The 19,068-nt window shown below is 31.9% G+C and overlaps 1 protein-coding gene across 1 annotated transcript; it reads right to left on the bottom strand.

The window, feature by feature from the left end:
* Positions 1-1,302: 1,302 nt before the first annotated feature.
* On the bottom strand, positions 1,303-7,269 carry LOC112525359 (transcription factor bHLH110-like). Its single transcript, XM_025135462.1, has 7 exons — positions 6,878-7,269; positions 5,849-6,551; positions 4,834-4,974; positions 4,005-4,070; positions 3,516-3,581; positions 2,068-2,127; positions 1,303-1,773 (listed from the first exon to the last, which is right to left on the bottom strand). The coding sequence occupies exons 1-7, from the start codon at positions 6,973-6,975 to the stop codon at positions 1,645-1,647; spliced, it is 1,263 nt and encodes a 420-aa protein (XP_024991230.1). The 5' UTR covers positions 6,976-7,269; the 3' UTR covers positions 1,303-1,644.
* Between the last annotated feature and the right edge of the window lie 11,799 nt (positions 7,270-19,068).

The following is a 19,068-nucleotide window of genomic DNA, read 5'->3' as shown; positions in this document are numbered from 1 at the left end:
GACATCAAACTGTTTTATTTCAAAATCTTATATAAAGAACCATATAGTTCTTATACCCAATTTCCAAATAAGGAAAACTTTAAACAAAAACTCACCATCATGCTAAAAATAGCACATAATCATTCAAAAATACCCAAGTATGAAACCATATGAAATGAAGCTTTTAAAATAAAACTTATAATTAAAAACTCACTTTGATTCACAAAGAAGCAGATAACAGCACAAAAATTCAAAGAGAAATCACATAAATCAACTTGTACTTCTCCCCCCCCTCCTTTGGTTTTGTTTTTTTCTCAAACCCAAGAAGACATAAAAGCTTTTTCTTTCTTTCTCTCCACCCCAAATCAATGAGATAAGATAAAATATCTCATAATAAATTCATTTAAACAAACATAAGACGGTGGAGATATTTAAAACATTTCTTCTCACGTCCTTCCATGAGATAACACAAATATCTCATATAAAATAATTATAAACCATAAGAGGTGGTGAGAGAAATTTAAAATCATTTAAGCACATAAACAAATTAAACCTCTCAACTTACCACTATAATTTAAACTACTCACTATAAATCGAACATGTTTTGACTAATTATCTTATATTAGTTAAATGTGTGTAGTGTGCCCCTTGTCAGCAGAGTTTCTGGATCCGCCACTGTGTAGATGGCAATCAGAGTTGAATTTCAAGAACACTTTTTTGATTCCTACTACTTTGCATACCAAATTTTCTGTAGAACATAATATTCACCTCTCTAGATCCACAAAAACCAAGAATCAATCGTTGAAACAAAGTCAAAGTCTTGATTTCTTAGATGTCCCAACACTTCATGTCAGATCTTACGGTGACCGATTGTTCATGAGCTCCAACATAGTAGAGTTCATCTCTAATTCTCCAAACTCGGTTCTTAATTTCCAAACTCAACTCTAGAATTCCATATCATATTCTTTGGAAAGGGAAATGAAAGCTGATTTTCAAATCAAGATCCCTTTTGAAAGAAAAAAAAATTATTTTCTCGGTATTTAGCTTCCTACCTAAGGTTGACCCCAAGCCTCAAACGATTACCGCAAACTTCAATTTTTCTTACATCAACATCTAATCAAGTATCGATATCACAAGGATTTCCCATAGAACAATCAACGAGTATCTTCAAACAATTGAAAAATGGCTTCCACTTTAGACAACAACACCAACCTTGGCTGGGCTCATCGTGTATGCATTCACTATTGCTTCTTGTATGTTTTCTTAAAGTAACAAACGAAAAAAAAAGTACGAATTTTATTAGTGCCAACAGTCCATGCATAAAGTGTTAACTTTTGTCAATGTAGACATCATTAGCAATTAAAGACAATCCTTCTAGCATTTGTTCAACAATTATAAAAACAATAACACGTTCAATTACTAATCAATGGATCAAACATGGTCCATCCTTAATAACGTCTTTTAAAAGATGACCAGGTTTGCTCCATTGTTCCCTGAAAACATAAGAGAAACTCCTTAGGCCTTCTTAAATCATCCGTAGGTATGACTTCTCGAGATCAAGTCACAATGATACTTTTTTGTGCCCCAGCTAGTTTCATCTTGTTACAATATATATATAATTACTCGCAATTCAAGTGGATGAGAGTGACCCTAGCTTGTAACTGATTAGGGGCCAGACCAAATGCCTCCACCTCCATCTGTAACGTATGACAAGCACGGCAATGGTACCAGGCATAACCCCCGACTTCTAAGATCTTTTGTTGCCTCTTCGTTTTCGTCTATCATCACTGAAACCTGATTGTAAACAAATATAATTATATCTAACCTTTTGTTAGTATTTTAAATATTTGATCATATGTAGTTTATAATCGTGTTAATACAAAATCAAGATGGGACATAATATATCTTGGTCACGAGATGGATTTTCGACTTATGATTTGTATAAAATCCTAATATTTTAGCAAAACTGATAAAAACATCTTTGCATTTTCACAATTATTTGTTATCCATATCATAGTTTCCCTATATTTCTCTTCCTTTCAAATATCCCCATATATAAAAAACCAAATGTATACAATTTCGTCTTACCCCTTGCTTTGATGTTCTATTGGCTTTTTGTGTTGACTTCATATATGGCACGCTCAACGTCTGCAAAATTTCACTAATACTTAGAGAATACCCAAATTCGTTCTAACTCAAATATAGATATAACTAATTAAAAGACGTATATTGTGAACTCCAAATTAATAGGAAGTTAAATAAATATCGAACACCACATATATATAAAGTTATGTTGTCGTCACCAATCAAAATAATATTATCATGTTTCCCCAACTATGGAAACCATCCTAGTCCTAGGTTATGCTTTTAATCTTGTTGCCGTTTATTTGGAGAAAAAAATGTCAAAGAGCACATGAATCACATGTTTTCAAAAGGTTCTCCACGACATACTCCATTGGTTTCTCATCTATGTTCCTCCCTAGCAACACTAATTGATTATGTGCCACAATATGATAACACTCTAGTTGTGTGAGAATATGTGAAACCCCATAATATTTACTATTTAGAAGAATTTTAAAGGGAGAAGAAATGTTTTAACATATATGGAGGATAAATAATTCAAGTGTAGTCGATGTAAGACTTTAACATGCCTGTTTTAACGAAAGCTAGACAAACACATATCAGAGTGATAAAAGGAACCCTAGGTGGTACTATATATGTAATATAGGTTTCATAATTGTCTAAAGTTATATTTGTGCTCTCACTCTCATTAAAACACATGTATTGACATATACTTCCTCTCTCTCTCTCTCTATACATATACACACACTATATATATAGAGAGAGACATATGTATGTACATGAATACACACACATATATATTTTCATTCTGTAATCAAAATTTGCTTGTACAAAAGGTTAAAAACCGGCAAAAAAAAAACCTATGGTTCCATCAATATATATTCTTGAAAAAATAAAAATAAAAGAAATTAAATATTGCTTTCTCAAGAGTTAGAAATTTCTACTAATTATATTAGTTTAAAGAATCTCTAAACATAACATGTAGAGAGAATGCAAATAGGAGGGGACAAGTTAGTGAATAATACCAAAGTGCCCTTAGCTCTAACATTTTATTTGTAGTTACAAAGGTTATGTACTTAAAAATTAATGAATAAGGCCGTACAAATTTAAATTACAAATTTATCAAATAAGACAAATAGTTTAGAGAAATCGTAGAGAAAACATCACCATTTTTTTATCGGATTTAACAAAATAGTATTTGAAAAAACCGAATAAATAAATATCGAACGATTGAAACATGTAAATATGAGTCAAGAAAAGACATAAGAAAGCCTTAATATTCATTCAAATAAAAACAACCGATCTTAATTAAAAAGTTAAATGATTAAATTATAATTATAATAATTAAAAAAAAGACATAAATAATTAAAGATGGATGTAAAGTAGTGAATAATTAAATTGTAGTTGTGGGAACCAAGAAGAATGTTTTGAAGAAATGGAAGCAAGAGTCGTACCTCGACTTGGTTTTGCAGAAATTTGATATATCCAATAGCCTCCATCAACACAGATGCTGTATCTGTCTGCAAATCGATTTAATTTAAAATGGATTGGTATGGGTCAAAAAGCACTTCTGATTAATTAATACACATATTAAACTGCAGTTTTAAAACATGAAGTGGTGCACTGAGATTCATAATATATATATATATATATATATATATATATATATATAACTCGTTTAAAAGTTCTCATTGATTTTAATATTGGAAATAACTCGTTTAAAATATAGAAAAAATGGAATGTGTTTTTAGGGGATTTAGGGATAAAAAGATTGAAATGTTTTCATGAAAGATAACAAATATAAAACTCTTAATGTTTACAATACTAATTTAAGAATATATATATATATATATATATATATTATATATAAAAAAATGATTTATGCAGGAGAAACTAGAAAGCTACCAACTTTTTTAGTGATGGGAGAAGACAGAAAACACTACCTTCCCAAAAGGTGCCACCAACTGTTGGAGGGCTGCAATTCTATCCCCTAACTTCTCCTTTCTCACCTGGTTAACACATGATATTTATACTCAGATAATATGTGGGGTATGTACGTATACATATACGTACACGTACATATGTATGCATATACGTACATATGTAAGCATGTATTAGAATTGTGTATGTATGTACGCATATACATACACATGTACGTATGTACTAAGATCGTTGTACCATATTTATTCAATATGTTCACATTCTAATACATTTTATGTAGAAAACATAGTTTTGTTCAAATGGGAAAAAATTATAAAACACCTAAGAAGAAAACTGATACAAACCAAGGAGTACCAAGACCTTGCAATAATACAACTGAGACATGTATCATAAGGATTCAAATTGACCACTAAAAACTGGGTGATCAAAGCCAGAAATAAAAGAAAACCTAGATAAATGTTGGTGTTAACTTTTTCTACCCAAAGAAGATAACTGTTGTCCACTCTAGGGTTAAAGAAAAGTCATTTCACACCCAAAAGTCAATTCTAAACTATTTTCTGGATGGAAGTTGTAGAAGATAAAAATGGAGCTTTCTAATTATGGAATGTTTTAATCAAAACAAAGATGCTACTTATTTTATGCTGAAAAAAGGGGTTACTTTACTTTTGCATAACAAGCCAAGCTTGTCATAGAATTTAGTTTCTATCACCAAAATGTTTAATTAGTATTCTTGTAGTTTTATATAGACCAATTCAAAACTATTTTTGAATGGAACTAATAGAAGATAAGCAACGGGCTTTAGTTTTAGTTACGGAATGCTTGTATAATCACCTTAAAAGGTGCACAAGAAGCACGCGGCTCCAATTTTGATTTCTTCGGTATTGTGGCTCGTGGAGCATTTGTGTCCATGTAATTGCTAGCTGGTCTCTTTGCTTCTGTACAGCTGGTTCTAGTGTTGAATGCTGATGATATCTGAAATTAGTTGAAACATGTATAAAGTTTAGTTTGAACTTTGAATCATCATAAGTATTGTCAAAGAACCTAATAAGTCTATATATATTAAAGACTGCATTTTGGCCTGAATCAAAGTAAAGAGATTAATGTGATGTATAAAGTTGAAGGTACCATTTGAGCAGGAAAAGAAAAGAGAAATAAAAAGAAGACAACTTTTACTTGATTAGGAGATATTATTTATTCGTGAAAAAAGTGGGAAGACGTTACAAAAAGAGTACAGATAAAGTCCTAGACCATGTCACCCATTTCCTAGAAATTAAAGATCGACACCAATGTTATTCTTATAAATTTCGGGAAACCGCATCTCAGAGGTAGAACTTTTGTTTCTAACGTACGTGATCAATTGGATGTTGAATTTGAACTTAAGATCTTGAAGTTATCTCGGACAAGTTTAGATTCTTGACAACTACTTTTGGTTTATTTGGAAACTCAGAAATTTGTTGTCACAAAAATAAAAGAAACGGAAAGGAAAATAAACCAGGAAGAGAGGAAATCTAATCACAAGATGGAAAAAAATTAACCTAAACAAAACCTTCTAAATGACTAGAAAATCAACACCGAACTAGATGAAATGATCATCGCCATTTGTTTACCTATAACCATTGGGTTAAATTAACCTAAATAAAGCATTAATTAGTGCTAATTCATGAAATAATCAAGGCCATCAAGCATTTAATTAGATTGGTGTTTTCTAGACTCATCACTCAGGTGTATGTGTGTGTGTATATATATATATATATATATTAATGCTTAGGATCCCTTCTCCTTTGTCTTCTTAAAAAATAGATGGAAAGAATAAGACAAATAAAATAAAGAGAAAGAAAAAACTCACTTTACTAGGGCAAATTACTGGCCTGTGATTTGGTTGATGCATCTTATCAAGGCCATATGATAAACAAGTGTCTTTGAAAAAGCTTCCAAGTTGATGAGGATTGAATGAATAAGGATGGCTAAAATTCCCGTTCAATCTTGGCGAACCGAAGAGATCCAAAGCTGGCAAGTTCATATCAAAAGAGTCCGAAGAAATTGCTGCTGGGGACTGATTCAAATTCGAAATATTTATCGTTGGCAAAATCTGGCTAAAAGTTCCTCTAGATGATATCCGATTAGAACAATTTTGGAAATGATTATTTGGAGTAGTATCATCTGGGAATTGATCTATAAGCTGACCACCTTTTATTTGACACCCATTGGAGAATGTTCTAAGCAACAAATCCTGATTGTTATTGTATCCAGAAGAGGGGTTTAAGTGCAAATCTTCAATACTGGATGTTGGGCTACTGCTAATCATTTCCGAAAATTTTGGATATGATTCGGAGCCTGAGAATTCATCTTTGATTCTTGCAAGACGACGCAATTCGTGGGTCATGAAGTTTTCGACAGGATTGCTTGTTACATTAATGCTGTTGTTCCAGGGTAATCCCAAGACATGTACCAAAGGACTACTGCTAGTGTTGTGACAAGGTGCAAAATCCATATTACTGCCTAGCTGTTGCTTCAGATCTCTAGAGTTCGTATCATTGCTTGTACTGTTCCTGCATAATTTAGTGCAAAGCACACATGAACACACAAAAAATTTCCTATAGTTGCGGGTAAATGTGGAATTAGATCAAAACCCTAATTAGAAATCGATGAAATTGAAGTAAGAGAATACAATAAACAAGTTTATCCATATATAAAAATAGAGAAACCTCCCATATATGTGTGTGTGGTTTCTTGGGACATAACCATGAATCATGAAAACAAAAGAATCAGATTAGTCTAGCGTTTAGTCACAATGACTGAAAAGAAGCAAATCTGAGTTTCCAAAAATAGAAACTAAAAGGGTTGGAGGGTGAGAAAGAGAGATGGAAAAACTTACAAGATGGGATTTTGGGACCACGAAAGTCCATAGCAAGAAGAGTCCAACACAGGCTGATGATCTTGATGATGTTGTTGATGAAAATTTTCAGACTCCATTGTTTATATGAATGACAGATTATAATATATTTGTGCTGGTGCTACCCTAAACACTTTATTTTTTGAAAATTAACATAAAAGAAATGGAAAGAACAAAGGGAAAAGGGAGTTGGCCAGGATCTTGAAAATCCCAAGAAAATGAACTAAGCTTTGTGATCATAAATTAAGATGGTGGAGAGAGCGAAAGCAAATTTACTAAAGAATCTCGACAGCACCCAGTTCAAATTCAAAGATTGAGGTGATGACACCCATAAATACTATACAAACACATGTAAAGATTTAACATCTCTCTCTCTCTCTCTCTCTGTGTGTGTGTGTGATTTTAGTTATGCTTTTTCATAGTATCTGCTGCACTCTTCACTCTTTTAAAGTCTCTTCTTAAAGCAACCCTTGAAAAAAGGAAAGCAAGAAAAAGAAATATACCCTTCAGCTTCAGAGACACCTCTCTTTTCACTGAAACTTTTTTGCACCCTCATCAATATATATTATAAACAAATACTGATCAATAAACATATATATATTATAGTCTCTTTCATCTCTCCAATGGCATGGGGTATGATGGGTAGGGTGGGGTGGGTTGGTGAGAAGAGGAAGGGGGGATTAGCTAAGCTGCAATTACAAGGAGATGATTGTGGTTGCTCCTACAAACACCATAATTATGAATCTGTTCTTTTGCCTTTGATCCCAAGGCTTTCAAAAAAGTATGAACCCCAGCCAAAATCATGATGGTTAAACCCCATGCTCTCTCAAGACACCCACCCACATGTGTGTAGGCCTATAGATGTGTTTGTGTATTTATGGATAGCTAGTGATCTACACCCATCAAACCGAAGGCCACTTTTCGGTCAACTTTCTCTAGCCGTTAACTAGTTATCAAAGGGTTGATATCGTAATTCTTCTTTAGAGAAGATAGAAGGCTATGGACCATCCGAATGGATTGAATTAAGCCGTCGATTAATTAGACCATTTAACGGCTACAATTGAGTTGATTGAAGCATACTCTTGGTCAATGATCATTTGGTAGGGTATCAAATTCAAACAATAGAGTGAAAATACGATATCCATTCCCTCCCAAGCTTCAATATCATTCTCCTTTGTGGTCCTTTCTTTCATTGACATTGAAGTCACTTTCAATGTTTTTTACACATTAAGAGTGATTAAAGTTATATCTATCATACTCCTCATACTATTAGAGCTAGCAAAAGACAATGTATTTCTTGATTTAGCCGGTGATTGCTTCTAGTAAGACGATGTAGTCACTTTTCTAGGCGATGTTTTGCCAAATTTCCGAGCTGATTTAAAACAATTCATGCGAAAAATGGCATTTGGACTTCTTTGATCTCTTTCTGAATGTGCTTCCATTCCGAAGTGTGAGAACTTAATTTCAATGACGAAGTTTTCTAGTTTCTTATTGTTTTCGCATAGCGTCGTTAATTTGATCCACTTGTAATAACTAGTGTTGAAACCCCTCTAACCTTATTGTTGGATTGAAATCTTGAAGGTCATTTTTCTCCTTGTTTCCAAATGTAAACTTTTCTATCATCTCTAGTCATTAATTTCGCGTGAAATGGCTATAAGCTCACAAGGGTTGTTTATATTGTTTTTATTTTTTTTTAATTAACCTGGATATCCAACCCGTTATACGAGCCGACTAATCTCATAGCGACCACCTGCTTTGCAGATAGTCTGGAGTCACCGCATTTGAACCTCCGTGGCCACAAGGGGATTTTTATTCCCCCTTGGATTTGAACGTGAGTCACCGCATTTGAACCTCCGTGGCCACAAGGGGATTTTTATTCCCCCTTGGATTTGAACGTGAGACCTCCAGGTACTTTTGACCTTTAGAGCCAAACTCAAACCATTCAGACACTACCCTTATGGTTATATTGTTTTATATATAACTAATGGAGGTTAAAATCATCAAACCCTCTTTTGCATTTCTTAAGTTTCAGATGACCGAAATGGAACTTGAAAACAAAAGACAATTTAGAACGGAAATCGCCGAAAAAACATTCTGAAAATTTATAGTTTTGTACCAGATAAAAAGCCAGGAAATATGACAAAAACAAACTTATAAAGACACGAAATGCTGAAGACAAAGGCAGGGTCACGCTATAAAACGACATATTTTTGGATACACATTTTAATGATGATGTCAATGACCTATGCATGACATCTTCATTTCTTACCACTTCATCATCTTTTTTTTCATAATTTCTTGAAAGTTTGTAACATGAAAGAAATGCAAAATCTCATCAGCTTTTTAATTAAATGTTTACTCGGTAAACATAGTAAGCGTTTGTTTAAACACTTACTCGGTAAGTGTTTATAGGTAGGATTGAACACTTTAACTTACTTTACAGAATGAGATTATAGTCCACCAAGACGGTATCATATTATATGCAACAATTTACACAGTAATTAAGCGTTTACCGAGTAAGAGTCATCACCGTCACTTAACGGATAAGACTTCATTTTTATTATTGTTCTTACCAGATAAAATTCTCGATCCTTACTATATCATTCGATAAGGTACCCGTTGATTGATTGGTTGATTAGATATTGAGTTTATTTTATACATAAATGATAAGTTGATGGATATCCATGATTACCTAACATATTAAATGAATAAAAGATAGATCATTTATAATTTATAATACTAATTAAAAAAAGACAGGATTGAGCTGAGTTAATCTGCCAAGTGTTATTTTTTGAATTTTATATAAAATTATTGTGTTAAATTTTATTTCAAAAATTATACTATTGTATAATAACAATTAAATACTTTTACGAGTTTATGTTTTAACTATTTTTTTTAAATTTATTTATTAATTTGACCCGTTATAGATAAAATGTATGCAAATTAATTTATTTTTAAGTAAATGAGTCAAAATTCACTTTAAAATAAAGGGTTTCATCACTGGATTTTCCGTCAGAAATTTCCGATAGATTTATGATGGATTTTCCATTGATGATAGTCAATCCTTCGGTATATCACAATCACCGGCCACATTTTCTCCAGCCATGAGATCCTAGCAATCTGCCGGTGATGGCTTTTCCCGGCAGATTACCAACATATTTTTTCTTCGGTGAAACCTTTTTGTTTTGTAGTGATTATTGCATTATTATTAAAAAAAAATTCCTGTTGTGAATCATTATATTAATGTTTTTAGATAAATAATAATTGTATCCATTTTATTATAGGCATACTATAAAGACGTCTTCAGTACACAATATTGACGATCTGACAAAGATTTTCTTTTTCCAATGAATTTCCATTTACTGATACAATCTTTTACATAATCGATTCCCTTTTGACTGTATGAATCGAAAGTTTATATTATATTGTAGGAATTATTTGTTGTATAACCTTCACTGCCTAGTGTAAGGTTATATTCACATATTTCACTGTAAGATTATATTATATCATAGTGTGAAGGTTTGTACTTTCCTTACCTTCTCACAAAAATGAGTTGTTCTAGAGGAACCCAATATATATAGCCACCTATATGTGTATAAATAGTAGCATGCACACAAAACACACATACACACACAAATATATATCTATATATATATATATATATCTATATATATATATATATATCTATATATATATATATCTATATATATATATATAGAGAGAGAGAGAGAGAGAGAGAATATACAAACCAACATATTGGTACAAACCATACAAATCAATCTCAACCGTCAATTTGTTCTAATGAATATGTGGTCTCATAAATGTCTAGATTGTTTCATAATACAAAGTGTTAATCATAACTAATATGAACTTTAACCATTTTTTTTATATATATCTAGATCATAATAAATGAATTCTCATCATTCTCGTAAATATCTCAATTGATTAGTTTGTATGGTTTGTAACAAATGCATGATTTATATTTGAAACCTCATATATAGGCCCATTCATTTGTTAACAAAGAAATAGTACAAACTTTCTTAACAGTCTTTTTCCTATATTAATATTACATTCTTTAATTATCATATTATTTAATTATTTCATTATTTAATTATCTCATTCACTTAATTGTTTCACTTATGAACTTGTTTAAACTTCCTTAATTTTTTGGTTTACCTATGAACTTTAGCAAATTTTTTGGAACAACTAAGTTCATACACGAAACAACATTATGGATTCTAAACAAATTAAGATCATTGCCATTCACCTTTGATGTAACACCCAAAAATTAGGACAATAAAATTCCAACTTGTTATTGAATATCAAAATATGAGTTTTACCCAAAAGGGAAACGAAATACGCCGGTTAAACACATATGTAAATAATGGGTTGTTCCAACAAAATTGCCACCAAAAGAACTATATTACAATCGGGTGTCACCTAAAAATAAGACCAATACTTAGCTTCCAAAAGCTCTCTAAAAGTGGCCGATCAAACCTCCCTAGCTACTCTGTCACTAGAACCTGAGATACATGCCGACAAGAAACAAGTGTTAGGCCAAAAAGCCTAGTTAGCTTGAACATAACATAAATAATCACGAATAACATGAATTGAAAAATTGATAACCATGAGAAAACATTTAATCTTGATCATAAACCCACCTATACCATTCTTCTGGAAACAACGAGGGAGACCCGTATCTATGGAGAGTGGCAGGAACAATGTGTTCCTCTCATTAAATGTTATCTTGTGACACTTCAAGACATTGTGTCCAAATGCCCAACGACCTCTAACAAGTTTCACCGCAAGAGTAGGTTGACCTTAGTGCCTATTCCTAAAAATAATGTCTCAAGACGCACTCAGTGCCTACCTCCAAGGTAGCACCTCAAACATAGTGGTTCTTAGTTCATACCATTCCCAGTAGCACCTCAAGACTCAATCATCTTAGTGCCTACTTGAAGAGTTCCTCAAATCATAAATCTCAAGTGGGGATATTTATTCATTCCAAAAGTAAGGTAACACCTCATACATCATATTTGAAGGCTACAAAACAACCCACAATACTTTAACATGATCAATAAGACCAGAATTCATGAGGACTTCAAGTTAGGTCATTAATTCCCCAAAACATGATTAACATAGAATCTCAAGATTTTAAACCAAGTTTCATATAATCTTTCTCAAATATAATTTTAGCATGTAAAGAAATAATTTCATACTTCTAATATGTTGTCTTCCTTCAAAAATCCATAAAATGTCTTCCAAATAAAGATATATGACCAAATCACCAAATAATAAGGTAATACTTAAAATAAAGCTTGAAATGTAATTAGAATAAACATTTTGACATGTATCTAGTTTTACAAAGTATTTAAAACTCACTTGCTAGGTTTTTTGAGAAAACCTAGAAAACCAAACAAATTCCTAGAAATCAAGTCAGCAATGGCAAGAAGAAGATCTTAAAGCTTTAACCCCAACACTTATACGTAAGCTTCCAAGGTTCTTAAATGCTTTGAATCCTCAAGGTTGGAGCCCCAAAACCTCATATAACAAAATAAGTGTAGAGAGAAGGAAGTGACTATAGTATTTATGAGCCAAAGCCTAAAAATCCCGAAGTTAAAACACTGGCAGATTTATGCAACCCTTGTGCCACGACCCTAGGGTCGCATGCCATGATCGCCCACATGCATGAGGCTGCAAGTTATGCCGCTTCTTCACAGGCGCGAAGGTTTCCTTCACGGGGGCGAAGTATGCCATTTTATGGGGTTTTCTTGCCTACTTTAATACCCCAAACATATACCAAGCTCAAAATACATACCAAAAGTTACTCTAGGGCCAATATATATAGAACCATAAATTATATGCCAAAAACCTGAGTGTTACATGTGAACTTTAAGCAAAAATCATTATTTCATCTATGAATTTATAGGTTTTACCTATGAACTTTGATAAAAAAAAATGGAAATAATCAAAGTTCATATATGAAACAACACTATAAAATTTAAACAAACACCATATAATCACAGGAGCAGCAAATTTTTAGGTTTCTAAATCAAATTTATTATTACTTTGTTATACAAAATCAATACAAAGCAGAAATACTAATCGAATTCAAACAAAAATCAAATCCAAATGAAAAACCTAAATCAGATTCAAACAAAGACCAAATCTTTAAACAAAAAAATTAATAGTCCGACCATCGTATATGGTTAGAGTGTTTTCCTCGATGTGGCAGCATAGTAGCGGTTTTCGTCGATGAAAATTGTCCGACCGTACGTTGTAATGGTTAAGCGCGTTCCAGATGACGGTTTCTGACGTAAGCCCGAATACGAGAAAGTTACTAGGCGTTGGGCATTGAGCGACATAATTAACACAAGCTTTTATCACGTTTTAGGCAGCATGCAATGGTGGTGGTTGGCGGCGTTGATGTCAAGGCTACTAGTGGTGGTAGAGTAGCGATTATGCATCAATGCCACCGGTGATTCAAGAGGGTACGAGTGGGAGAATGAGGTTGACTGATTCAAGAGGGAGAGGTGAGAGAGTAAAGGATGCTTATCTTCCAAAAATAGAAACAATTTGCTCCAAAGATGCTCTCCATTTAGTACCATTTAATTTTGTATTATTTTTCATTAGATTATAACCTCTAATTTAACCACAATCGTTGATTAGCTTTAAGGGCTCATATTAGTTTGTGAAATTAATACTATTTACTTGATTGATCAAATGATATATATATATATATATATATATAGGGGCCTAATCAAATGAGAACTAATTAGTTTGTGGTAACCGTGCGATCAATTTCAACCACAAATCAATAGATAAATTAGGAAATTTAAAATTTTGGTAATTTTGAATTAAAATTTTAATGCAAGGACATTTTAGGTATTTTAAAAATCTCCTCTCTTCTCTCTCCGTTCCCCGTTCTCCGGTCACCATCCTCCGATGATACCACAATGGTATCATAATGCATCATATATGTGTTTGGGTATTACACTGAGGTCGTCTGTGTGGTAGATCGGAATGTAACACAGTGGTATCACACTGTGTCTTTTGTTTAACAAAGTCAATATTTTTAGGTATCACAGTGGTATCACCGGAGGACGGTGGTTGGAGGACGGAGAGAGAAGAGAGGAGAAAAATACCTAAAACGTCCTTGCATTAAAATTCTAATTTAAAATTACCAAAATTATAAATTTTCTAATTTATCTATTGATTTGTGGTTGAGATTGGATCTCACGATTACCACAAACTAGTCAGTTCTTCCTTGAATGAGCCTACATATATGTGTGTGTATATATATACACACACACATGGAGGATCAAATGATAACCTCTCTTTTTCATCAGATTATAATCTCTTCTCTCTCTCTCTCTCTCTCTCTCTATATATATATATATATATATATATATATATACATACATATATATAACAATGTTAAAATAAGAAAACATGAAAACAGTAAAATCAAATGCGATTTTGCACTGAAATCACTTACGATTAAGGAACACATTCAACACAAGGGTGACATATTGAGCGTTAGACTTGGTCCGTGACAGCAGGTCGCGCCAAAGGCGCGTGAATCACATGTGATTTTAATGTGTGCGTGTGTATATATACTAGAAGAATTTCCGCACAATGCAACGCGACACATCTCGATTTTAATGTTCTATTTTATTATTTGTCTCTGTCGATGTTATAATACAATTTTATGTGTTTTTAAGAAAACAATAATGATTTTATTTTTGAATAAAATATAAATATGAAGGTATAATAAAAATTTGAAAAAAATATATCAATGTTAATATCAAATCAACTATTTAAAAGTTCTCATTTTTATGTAATTTTTTTAATTTTTTTATTATAATTTAATTTAATTTTAATAACGAAATAATTTATTTTTGGTTTAATAATATAAACATTTAATAGATAATAATTAAGTATTTTGTTAGAACTCAATGATTATCCTAATTATATTTTAGATTTTTTATATTTAAAACTATGTTTATCATATATTTGATTATGTTTATATGCAGTTAGTTGTACGAATTCAGATATGGAGCTTTAATAAGTTGTACTTACGCACAATTTACTTACAATCTTGAGTTTTAAGTAATATGCATTAATAAACAATACTTTACGCATAAAAATGCTTTTTAAGAGTTTTTGTCAAATGCTTTATAATATAGTATAGATAAGACATATTTTTGTTAGTATAGACGTTTAATTTTTTCAAGCATTGCCTAGAACATAAGACATTATTGACATATCACTTATTTCCGAAGGACCAATTACTTCTTTTGAGTAATCCATCAAAAATCTATCGATAACGTCTTATATTTAATATTACAAGTATGCTACACCCCTTTAAATATTTAGTAATACAAGTAGTCAGTGATCTATCAGCCGTCTAACAAATCACTTATGCTCTTAATGTATAAAAACCACATTCATACATACACATTGCACAGTGCACACCAACAAAAAACTGAAAAACTAAAATTAATTAATTAATTACTAAAACAAAATTAATCTTATGAAAATATTAAGGTACCAAAAGGACCCTTAAACATGTCATTCTCTTATCTAATTAATTTGTTGTTTAAATGCAATTCAATGAATTCTTTTAATTTTTAAATATATCCCATTATTTTTAAATGAAAATAAAATTAATAAGAATAATCAATATTTTGTGTTGTTTGTTAATAAATAAATAATTTGAATTAGATCTTACTAGGGTTTTATTTGGTATAACGAATTTACCAGTATTTGTTATGAGATAAAAACGATATATTAATTGTTTAGATGGAGAAATTAAAAAACTGCCATGGTATGCTTGAAATATAATGTTTCCTGTTTCGATTGATCCTGAAAATTCGAAGCTTTATTTTCTGGCAAGTCGTACAAAAATGAGACCGACATCATACGTCGTTTTCATATTTTTATAAAGCAACTTTAAGAAAAAAAATTATTTTAAGCAACAAGCTTTCTGAAATTCTTGTTTTAAGAAATAAACTTTTAAAATATCTCATTTTGAAGAATAACAAGTAAGTTGTGAGTCCACAATTAATCAATCTTCATTAAATCTTCAAGAACAATGGCAGATCTGGATTTACAATCAAGAACTTGAGAGGAGAGTTGAGAGGATTTATCAACTTGGTCAAATTTTCACATACGTATAGAATTTTACAAATGAGCTCTTCTACACAAAATTACAAGATATCACCTTATTTATAGGGTCAAAAGTCAAATATCTAAGAAAAGTCAAACACGGTGACTTTATACAATTATGGACAAAATAATCTTTCAAGACGAATACAATTTTACACTGATTTTCAGTCATAACATTCTCCCCCTTTGTATTCAGACTTGAAAGAATTAGCCCGCTTTGAGTCTCGTTTGAACTTTGAAGCTTTAAACACACTGTGTCTTATTTAAAAAAATCTCCAACTTGAAACCTTCAGACAATCAATTGTTGAGAAAGATCTTCTAACATTCTCCCCCTCGAATGTAGAACAGCGATGATCTTCTCTTTTGACAATATAGATCAGAAACAATAACAAACTTCAGAGTTGATCTTCAGTAAACTGTTGTAAAAATTGATCTTCACATTCAACATCTCTCAGTCATTTTAGCATCGGAATAATTTTCTGTAATCATCTCCARTCGCACTTCTTTTGAGTCTTTTGCCAATTTTGATGTTACTCCCCCTTGATCTTTACATCAAATTCCCTTTATAATGATCGGAATTGGACATTTCATTCATTATTTCATACTCCCCCTTATGATGAAATGAGAATCATTCCATCATACATAAAAATGAATGAAWTCCTCCGCGTAAGCCGTCAATTCATGAAATTATGAGTAGATCTTTGCAAATCCACTTATTTAATCTTTTCAGATTAAGGGAATGAGAAGGTAACAACCAATTTCAACGAATGAAATTGTTTTCAATCTTATAAAAAGATTGACCTGTGAGTATAACAAATATACTCCGTACAACGGATGTACTGTATATATGAGACTTTTTGATGCTCATCTCACCAGGTCTTCCATTCAATCATCGATAGCTTAATAATAGCATATCTATGAATGTTTCGGCAAATTAACATATAAAATGCAAAATCTGTGTAGTGTAGAAAGATAAAGCAACGTATGCTTCTGTTTAGGCTTAAAAAGATAAACCGTGTGGACTACACAAATTTATCAGACACAATTAGTGATCAAAAAGACTTGAAGCGGGGACATATATCCTTCTGATTCAATATCAACTTTCTCCGAATGAGAAATTGATAGATGATGAGTTGCGTGCCTCAAGTGTTATTGAAACACTTATCTGTTGAGAGATAAATGAGTAGCTGGTGGGGTTATGACAAGAATTGGCTTGGGCTTTGCCTTTTGAAATATTAGTCTCGAAAGAATTGAGAACTAATAGATTGTGTGGTATGCCCGGATTTTAGAAGTTTGGAACATGATTTTCGTATTCTTTTAATCCTGACACAACTCTCATCAATTCTTTTAGCTCACAACAACTACCCCTCTCTTTTTCATTTTAATCTCAGCACACAAACCCTTTTGTATATAAAGCTCACTCAGATATGGTTGTCCTCATGGGTAGGTTTGTCGGTTCTGACATTCCATTGAGGTATTTCTGATAAGCACTCAGTCCCTCCTAAAACTGTATGCTCAGTTGATCACAATGGTTGATCAAAATATTATATCTTTAAGGCACAAAGATCAGATAAAAAAATTTATCAAGAAATTTGGCTTTAAGCACAATTATCAAAGGAATAATGCGACAATGATCAGATTATTCGATATGCGAGAGAAATGAATGAAGATCTGTAAGAACAAGTTTACAGATTCTGATATTCAAAGAATTATTGAATGTATATCAATCAAAGTAAAAAATATATCAGAAAACAAACTTTAAATACAAACGAGCGTATTATCACCGAAAATGATTTTCTTATAAGAGACGTGATAATAACAGTTGAAGAATAGCTGAAACAGGTATTGGAGTTATGTACGATGAGAAATTACGCAAGTAAAATATTAGGAAATACCTGTTCAGAATCAGTAGTCGTTTCCCAAAAACAACTCATTTATCAAAAACTTATTGAAAAACTTCTAGAGACTCCCCCTAGAAAGTTGATTTCAGTAATGTTTCAATTTAGCTCAAAAGAATAAATTTGGAAACATTTTAAGCACATGTTCTAAACTGGGTGTTTAGAAACCACACTCGGTAAAGCACGGGTCCTGAACTGAAATGTTCAAAAGCCTTTTTGGAATAAATTACAACTCCCCCTGCATTGGTGTATCATTGATATGATATTTTGATCAGCACAAAATTGACACACCTGCAAAACCAGATTAAGTAGATTTTGGTACCCAAATGAATTTGGGTCCTATTTTGTTAATATCGGGTTGGGGTATGTTGTAACTTCCAAACCATCTATTTCTATGTGATATCTTCTTTTTAGCACTTTTAACAGGTAAATTAGATAAGCAGTAAGAACTATACCAGTCATTATTGTACCTGTTAAATGGATTCCAGCTGTTTTCAAACCAGTTGTTCCCATATTCTTTGTTGATCTTCTTGTTAACAAAATCATTAGTTCCACAATTTGAGCATATGATTCTTCTTTTGCTGAGACTGGTCATTTTATTAGAAGAACTCACAGTGCAAGGAAAAACAGTGTTAGTTACAACAGATTTATGAGATACAACTGAATCAGCTTTATTAACCCATACTTGTTTAACTTTTGAAAAATTATTGGGTGATCCAATGACATACTCTTGATAAAACTGATTTGAAGAATGAGACTTGTTCTTAGAAACAGTTGATTTAGGACTACTTGAATAACTATTGGATTTAACACTGAACAGTTATAAAAGCAAGTTTTACACTGAGATTGAGAACCAGTTGAGTTTTCAGCTCTTGAAAAGTCTGAAACTTTCTTAAGTAACTGATCTCTCTCATCAGCAACTAAATCATAATTCTTCTTAAGTTCAGTTCTCATGTTCAATTCAGACACAAGTTCTGTCTCTAGATCAGACAACTTCTTTGAAGTATCCAAAAATTTACCTTCTAATTCTTTCTTCATCTTGTCAAACACTTTTCTTTCTTTCTCAAACTTCTTTCTTTCTTCATCTGAACTTCCTTTATCATT

The sequence above is a fragment of the Cynara cardunculus genome, assembly GCF_001531365.2.
Source record: "Cynara cardunculus var. scolymus isolate 2C chromosome LG 13, CcrdV1, whole genome shotgun sequence".
Lineage (NCBI taxonomy): Eukaryota > Viridiplantae > Streptophyta > Magnoliopsida > Asterales > Asteraceae > Cynara > Cynara cardunculus.
Note: the sequence above shows the minus strand (reverse complement) of the source record. Positions and strands in the feature narration are given on the sequence as shown.

What these genes read in the sequence shown, in the direction of transcription:
- LOC112525359 (XM_025135462.1), bottom strand. Translation starts at nt 6,975, where the DNA reads ATGGAGTCTGAAAATTTTCATCAACAACATCATCAAGATCATCAGCCT. An exon ending in TGGTCCCAAAATCCCATCTT is followed by an intron (nt 6,552 to 6,877) that starts GTAAGTTTTTCC and finishes TAAATTATGCAG; the next exon opens with GAACAGTACAAGCAATGATA. An exon ending in TGGTGGCACCTTTTGGGAAG is followed by an intron (nt 3,582 to 4,004) that starts GTAGTGTTTTCT and finishes ATCGATTTGCAG; the next exon opens with ACAGATACAGCATCTGTGTT.